General features: G+C 44.0%; 1 protein-coding gene across 1 annotated transcript; it reads right to left on the bottom strand.

Moving 5' to 3' along the window:
• Window positions 1–2,823: 2,823 nt before the first annotated feature.
• LOC138969076 (uncharacterized) lies at window positions 2,824–7,063 on the bottom strand. The gene has a single exon (XM_070341778.1). The coding sequence runs from the start codon at window positions 6,751–6,753 to the stop codon at window positions 4,978–4,980; it is 1,776 nt and encodes a 591-aa protein (XP_070197879.1). The 5' UTR covers window positions 6,754–7,063; the 3' UTR covers window positions 2,824–4,977.
• Window positions 7,064–8,588: the final 1,525 nt, after the last annotated feature.

The following is an 8,588-nucleotide window of genomic DNA, read 5'->3' as shown; positions in this document are numbered from 1 at the left end:
CGTTATTGACACTGATTAACATTGTTGTGAATTCCATTTTCGAGGGTTGTCACGTTTGACACACTATAGCTAAATTGTCGCTGCCGCGTTCGATCTTTGCTTTGTTTGTCATTACTCCTTGGTTGTTCAATTATATAATTTTTTAAAAAATGAAAGAATTCGGTCTTGTCTGTTTTGTGTGGCGTGCTTGTAAAAAAGTGATCCTTAACTTTTTTTGAAGAGTGTATATAGAAGTAGTTAGCATTTTTATGGGTATCATTTTTTACCGGTCACCCTGTAATTAGTATACATGATTAATATACTTTTACAGTCGGTTCATCCTGTACTCAAAACAGTCAAATAATACCATATATATATTTCAACACCAGAAGCTACTGGTGCTGTTGGCGTATAAAGGTGTTTGCATTGGCATTTTTCTCACATTAATCATTCTGTCCATGTGCATAATTATGTTGATTTTGCTTGTGAGGACACACATATTGACATTTATCTGTCCAAAAGGACATTAACTAGTAGGTTCGTTTGGTTTTGAGACTGTTTGTTCGTTTGGTTGGTTGGTTGGTTGGTTTGGTAAGTTTGTCAGTTTGATTGTGTGTTATTGCTTAGTTGGTTGGCTGCTTGCTTGTACAACTCTTAAGCCAGGGCCGGACTACCGGGGGGTTATGGGGGTTGCGCAACCCCCCCCCCCTAGCCTAAACATGTACCTTACTTATTTAATTTTTTTTTATTATTGCTTATTTTATGCCGTTTCATGCAAGGAGCGACCATTTTCCTATCTCAGAATATGACCTACCCGTCAGCTTCAGGGGGCTTCGCCCCCTGACCCCCACAACGAGGGGGGGGGGTGGGTTCTAGGGTTTCCGGACCCCCCCCCAGCCCAAAAATAAAAATATTGAATGAGGTATGCATTTCTTTATTTTACATTGAGTTTCCATTTTTGGGGTATTAATCAGTGACAAAATCTGCTGCCTGAAACTGGTAATGATCATCCTCAGAATGCACCAGATTGCACCATTTTGCATCCTTTTTTTCAAAATTTTCCGGGGGGGCATGCCCCCGGACCCCCCTAGCAAGCTAGGCGCTTCGCGCCGTCGGCTCGGCGCTTCGCACCCATATCTTCACAATATACTTTTGAAAAAAACCAGTCATAAAATGAACTGATCCGCCCCTGCCGCCAGGGGGGACATCCCCCTGGGCCACCACTGGCAACCCCCCCCCTCCTCTTCGCCTAGTCCGGCCCTGTAAGCGCAATTGATATCTGAGTTTGTGATGGTTGTTGTTATTCTCTCAGAACTGTCAGGATAGAAACACTGTGTTCATATTTTAATAACAGCGAAATGGTGTAAATTGCATTCTTGTTCTGCAGTTATAGATCAACGCGTAAATGACTTTCGTGTTTGTAACCCTGCCACATAGACAAGCTTTCTTTTTTGTTTTTTTCAAAAATGTTTTCTTCAGGCAATTTTACAATTTGTCATGCAATGCATAGAAGTCAGATAGTAATAGAGTGGATATGACGGATAAAAACATATTCATTACAATATCAAATAAATCTACATCTGTTGACCGAACTACTTCATATTTGGGGTACATAAACTTCATCGTATGCATGACCAGTTCACCAAGTGGCAACTTTTGTGCTCTTTCAGGAAAAAAATCTGAATTCGGGAATCGACTTTACAATTCCTCCCACCGCCAAGTCGTTTTTTTGTGGTTTATTTCGTATTTAGGTCCCAGGTAATATTATGAAGTTTTAATACGATCAATCGGACCTATTATCAAGTTAGTATATCAACTTTTGAACGAGCTGCGCCCAGTAGTTTCCCAGCAATAAGCTGTTAAGTCGAGACACACACACAGACACACAATTAAAGTCTGCTGGACCCTTGTACTAGCGTACTCGGGGATAACCCAAGAGGTAACAATCTGGAAAGCTTAAATCGGGCTTGTTTGGCTGACGCTCAATTCCAAACCTCGTACTGTAAAGTCGATTCCCGAATTCAGATTTTTTTCCTGAAAGAGCACAAAAGTTGCCACTTGGTGAACTGGTCATGCATACGATGAAGTTTATGTACCCCAAATATGAAGTAGTTCGGTCAACAGATGTATATTTATTTGCAGTTTAGCATATTTGTGGCTTGCATTTTTGTTGGTTCACCATGTACCTTGCTTTATTTTTGGTGTGGTTTTGAAATACATTCACAAGTTAGAAAATCTTAATGAATAGATTCAGTGCACTTGACCAGACATTTGTTCTGTACTCCGTGTAATTAAAGTTGAAGTTTGTCTGTGCGAGAAGTGCTCGTATTTTATGAGTATGCTTGTATGCTTTGTGCAGATGTATGTGAGTTCATGTGTGTGTGTGTGTGTGTGTGTGTGTGTGTGTGTGTGTGTGTGTGTGTGTGTGTGTGTATGTGTGTATGTTAGTGTGTGTGTGTGTGTGAATGAGAGAGTGAATGTGGACGTTTGTGTGTGCGTGTGTGCTTGTGTTCGTGTGTGTGTGTGTGTGGTAAATTAAAGTTATACTTTTTTTTAACAGAAATGCAGTCCGCGTACGCACATACACACACAATGATACACACACAATCATAGACACTCAAACAGACCCTCACCCCACACACGCAAACACACGCATACAGACACACATACAGACACACATACAGACAGACAGGCAGACAGACACACAGACAGACAGAGACACAGACAGACACCGACAGACAGACACCGACACACACACACACACACACACAAACACACACACACACACACACACACACACACACACACGGAGGGAATACAATGCAAACGTTCATGAAAATCGCATGTAATTTTATTATGTGTGAGTCCGCACGTGAGTAACAAAGAAAATCCCAAATCAGCATTTCTTGATTTTTGTTTGTTTGTTTGTTTGCTTAACCCCCAGCCGACCACGAAGGGCCATATCAGGGCGGTGCTGCTTTGACATATAACGTGCGCCACACACAAGACAGAAGTCGCAGCACAGGCTTCATGTCTCACCCAGTCACATTATTCTGACACCGGACCAACCAGTCCTAGCACTAACCCCATAATGCCAGACGCCAGGCGGAGCAGCCACTAGATTGCCAATTTTAAAGTCTTATGTATGACCCGGCCGCGGTTCGAACCCACGACCTCCCGATTACGGGGCGGACGCCTTACCACTAGGCCAACCGTGCCGGTAGCATTTCTTGAACATTCTCCATGCACTCTAGAGTGCTCCTGGTAATAGTAAAGAAAGAACACAGAAACGACTGGATTTTTTAAAAATTTTACCCACATAGTAGGAATAGTTAACATGGGCGCTCGCCTCATTTTCATAGTACACAACATTCGAAAGTGCGAATCCATCAAAATTCCACTGTTACCAAGTGAAGGCAAAATTGTCAAGGAAGAAGCAAAGCTGAGGTGAAAGCGTGCGCAGCTAAATTTTGTGTGTGGCAACAATGGCAGTACGTTACTTCCAGTTGAGTGACTTTAATAATTCACCCCGAAAGAGAAAAAAAAACCACACAAAACCCAACTACATCACCAAAAATATAACCACCAAACACCAACAAAACCGCACCACCTCCCAAAACACACAAACTAAACCTGACAAACAACAACAGCAAAAAAGGCTTGCGCAACTTACAAAATAATTGTTTTGGCAACAATCGCAGTACGTTACTTAGAGTAACTGAGATTATAGGCACAGTAAGCCTCCCGTAAACCATCACAGATACTGTCAGGCTTTTACACACAGTACAAACACCCTTCCATTTGAACGCTCACCAAACGGGAACATCCTAGATGCTCTACGTAAAGAGCGGGCAATTTTCAAAGAATTGATTTTGCGGAGAGAGTGTCAGAGACAATCGGACCGTGGTGCGTTTTGGCGCTAGACTTAACTTTTAAAGTCTAAATAATAAATTGACAGCTTGTTAGAATGTTACACAAACATTCTTAAATCATAAAAGAATTCTTTTTTCATCAAGACAAGATCAGTACAATTCGAAGTTTTGAAAGTTTGAAAAAAGAAAAGCCCGGAAGCAGGGTCACGCAAGGTCTTGGTTCTCGTAGCAGACGACGGTTTATACCTATCGCCAGTTCATCTGAACAGTCAAAAGCCATCGCTAGAGTTCTTGTGAACCACAGCCGTTTGTTTCGTGCATAGTCAGAGGTACTTAATAATAACGTGCTATTGCAAATAAGCTCACAGCGAGTCGCATTCAAATTACTAACTGACGACTACATTGTGGAAAAGGGAAACTTGATCACAGGGGTTCACGATGGCTCAGGGGTAAGATAAACCACGCACGAATAAATTCTTTGAAAATTGCTCGCTCTTTACGGAGGGCACCTCGGATGTTCCCGTTTGGTGAGCGTTCAAATGGAAGGGTGTTTGTACTGTGTGTAAAAGCCTGACAGTATCTGTGATGGTTTACGGGAGGCTTACTGTGCCTTTAACAAACATGAGCTTTTTCCTTGAGTTCCTGCTAGAGTGACCTTATCAATTCACCCCGAAAAAAGAATAACATAAAACTTACTACATGTACATCAACAAAAAATCCACCACCAAACACCAACAGAGGCCACAAATCGACCTACCCCCGCCGCCTCCCAAAAACACACAAACAAAACCTGACAAACAACAGCAAAACAACAACAACAACCTAAAAACTGTCAGCCATGTTCCTCTTGCAAATTTGTTTGAAGACACCACCATAAGCCGTAGGCTTGTTGTTGTTTTCACCTTATGTCAAAGTACATTATTTTCATGAACATGTAAAATAAGAATAAACATTGTTTAAACCAACAACCCAAAACAACAACAACATAAAACCAAAAAGCAAACACACAAGCATGCAAAAACACTGACACCCAGTAAGAACCTGAGAAGTACGGATAGTTTGTTATTCTTATTAAAGTAAGATAGATTCAAATCCAATTCCTGTGTTACTGATCTGCCCTTACTGTTCAAAAGGCGTAGTGGTCTTTGCACAGTTCTGGTGTGTCGATGCCAAATCGTACACACAATCTTTCCAGTGTATTTCGGGCATCGGAAAAACTCTGACCTTTTACCGCCAGGACGCAAAATGGCAGCTCGTCGGCTTGATCTATAATCGCCGCCTCCAATCGTAAGAACAGCAACTCCCCCTCTGCATGTAGTCTGTGCAGAGTTTCGGGCCTTGCCGTGGTATTCAGGGCGGCTCCATGTTTACGGGGATAGAGAGTGTACCCGACGATGAAGCAGCATGGTGGTGGTACCTTGAAAACTGGCGGGGAGAGTGCGTTTTTCTGTAAAGGTTTACTCGAAAGTACTCCGTCAGCAGTGATTGCTTTCGACGTGGTCATCGAAGTTTTTCTTCTGTTCGCGTCAGACCGTTCGAAGGTTGCTCCGTTGACAGTCTTTTCTTCCATTGCTCCAGTCAAGTTGCTTTTCCCAAATCGTCCCTGAGGGAACCAACTGATTTGGGTCTTTTTGCCGGACGTCAGGTCTGCTGAGGTGCTTTCTTCAGAGGTGGTGTTGTTTGAGATACCTCCCCAAGAGGTTGTGAGATCTGTAGTTGTCTGGTGTAATTCGGTTCGCATGGGGTAGTTCTTTGCAGGAGCTGGAACGTCGGATTCACACGTGGCCGGGGATGTGGACACGTCCATTTCTACAGGAGAAAAGGCGTCTGCGAACTGTGGTTTAATGCCAGACGCTGTCATGCAGGCAAGAGTGAAGAAATCCAGACAGTAGCAATGACGTGCAAAGTCCCGTTGGCAGTATCCTCCCATCCTGGCGTTGATCTCGATCAGCTTTGGCCCTGATGACGTCAGCATGATGTCCACGTCAAAGACACCGTGACGTAGCCCTAGAGCCTGACAGCAGTCCCAGGCGGCTGTGATGACATCGTTCTGCCTGTTTGGGCTGAGCAGCGACGGCATGATGGTGACGGTGTGGAAAGTGTCGGGCAGACACTGAGGTCCTTTGTCTGTCACCACAGCAAGCAGCAGTTCACCGTGGAAAGCCACCAGGTCCACGCAGTGCTCGGAGCCCTTGAGGAACTCCATCAGGACACAGTGGGTCTTGAAGCCCATGCCCATTGTGAGCTTCTGCATGCTGTCTACGCTGTTTGCACAAAGCTCCTGCAGGTATTGGAAGTGGTCCTCGCTTTCTTGTAAATCGTGCACCAACTTTGTGCCCCGGGCTCCCCCTCCGTACTCCATCTTCATGACAGCTGGGAATTTAACTGCCGATGAAGCTTCTTTCACATCGTCAACGCTTGCAACTCTCACGCATCGACTTGCGTACCTCGTCAGGTCAGTATGTTTTGTTTGTAAACGTATGTTGTCATTCAGCTCTGCTTCATTTTGTAGCGAATCAGTTTCAAGAGTTTTCATCGTCCGGCCATTGCCTGCGGTGCATAGTTCTCCGTTTTCGCCGAGTTTGGTGCAATCCGCTAAGTATAGTACTTCGTTTGCATCGGGTTTGGGTCTTTCCCATCGGGATGCAACATTAGGGACTTTCTCCTGCTGGCGTATTGCAGCCTTTTCTCTTCTTTCGTTGTTGTTTACGGGCTCTGGCTCGTTGCGATGGCCGTTTACCACGGCTCGGTCATTCTGGTAAATGTTGTCTTTGATTTCACCGGCATGGGGAAATTGTAATACTGCCGGCGAGTCATGTCCTTGATGACATTCAGTTCCATGAACCCGCATCATGTCGGGAGCAACATTTGTGCTGGAAGGCTTCGTTTCAGTCGTTTGCATTTCTTGGCTGATGCCATTGCTGACAGTGCTAAAGAAATCGCAGTTTTTTTAATGTTTCGAAAGTTAGACTCTTCTGCTTTGCAGCCATGGCCGCAGAGAATGGTATGCCAACTTTTTGCAGGCGTGTACAGATTAGCGCCGTGAGAGGGACGCAGTCATCATACATCGTAAGACAGCCGTCTATGTCTCCTATTTCTGACGTCACTAACCCGGCGATGGCGTCACAGTGTGTTTCATCTTTCGTGTGATCGACAAGGTCGTAGCAGATGTATTCAGCTATTCGGTCTTGTGCAGGTTCCTTCGGCACAGGCCCCACCACATAGCACTGGAACAAAACAGCCTGCTGAATAATTTTCACATGGTTAAAGCCGAGCATCTGCCTTCATGAGACAAAGCCTTGCTATAGTAGAAGGCCACAGAGATAAATGTAGCGTTGCCAGCGATACTGGATGTATTAGGGGCAAGTTATACCTGCGCAGAGTCAGCGGCACAGACGGCGCACTGCTGATTATTGATGCTGCGATAGGGATTATGACGAGTACTTGGCCTGTTTTCTTTTCACGCAGAGTGTCATAATCCCTATCGCAGCATCAATAATCTGCAGTGCCTCGTCTGTGCCGCTGACTCTGCGCAGGTATAACTTGCCCCTTACAGGCACGAAAAAACAGCTACATCTGTCGCGCCCGCGATATTGGCCTTTCAGGGGAGGAGCTACCTTAATATATTTTATAATTTGTACTAATTCAATCTAAATTTTTTTGTTTTGTTGATCATATACTATTATTCTACATACATTGAAGCAAATGCACACCACATTTTAACACACACGTAATGTAATGTTTCATGAATGTTGTGGTGAAATGACTTGAAGAGAAAAACGGTGTATTTTAAGGTAGCTCCTCCCAAGACTGTCCAAAGGAGTTCTTTCTTACACAACTCATATTCTGCCAAATTTTAAATAGTGGATTTCACAATCATCACAAAGACCTCGCTAGGGCACGTAATATAAGCGTTCGCTTGCGTTCGTGTCCCTATTGTTTCTCCTTTTATTACTGTACCATGTTCAACTGAATAAAACCTTGTTTAAACCAAAGACCTAGCTGCATACTTAAAGTTAATTTGATACATTGTTTTCTCTAATTTGCAATTCCGTGATTTCCAGGTAAACACGCACAGATGCGCACGTAAGCCGCAACAACTTCGCCCACAGCTAACACAAAGGCTAATAGAATGAGAATAGCTGCTATGCAAACAACAAACAGTCAACAAAAACCCCCCAAAAAACCACAAAACGGCAATCCAACCAGTCGGTCGACATATTGGCATGACGCACACACGCACACGCACACACACACACACACTCGCACGCACGCACACACACGCACACACGCACGAACGCAACACACCAGTCTCTCTCTCTCACACACACACACACACACACACATGTACACACACACAATACGCACGGAGAGAGAGAGAGAGAGAGAGAGAGAGAGAGAGAGAGAGAGAGAGAGAGAGAGAGAGAGAGAGAGAGAGAGAGAGAGAGAGAGAGAGAGATCAAATCAAATCAAATCAAATCAAATTTTATTTTTCGAGGGTTGTAGAGAGAGAGAGAGAGAGAACCTTCAATCCTAAATCCGACGCAAGCTTCCAAACATTTTTCCTAAAGTCAATATGTCCAATGAAAAGCAGCTTTCTCCCTCTGAGTTGACTGATGTTAACCAATCCAGGGGGTTTATGAAGACTTCTCAAAGCGGTTTCCATGGCTGATCCTGTGTCAAAAAGAATCAGAACGAAGCGATACAAAGCAATTCTGTTGTACGCATAACTAGTAA

Source organism: Littorina saxatilis, linkage group LG6 (assembly GCF_037325665.1).
Source record: "Littorina saxatilis isolate snail1 linkage group LG6, US_GU_Lsax_2.0, whole genome shotgun sequence".
NCBI lineage: Eukaryota > Metazoa > Mollusca > Gastropoda > Littorinimorpha > Littorinidae > Littorina > Littorina saxatilis.
The sequence above is the reverse complement of the archived record's forward strand: the minus strand, read 5'-3'. Positions and strand labels throughout refer to the sequence as shown.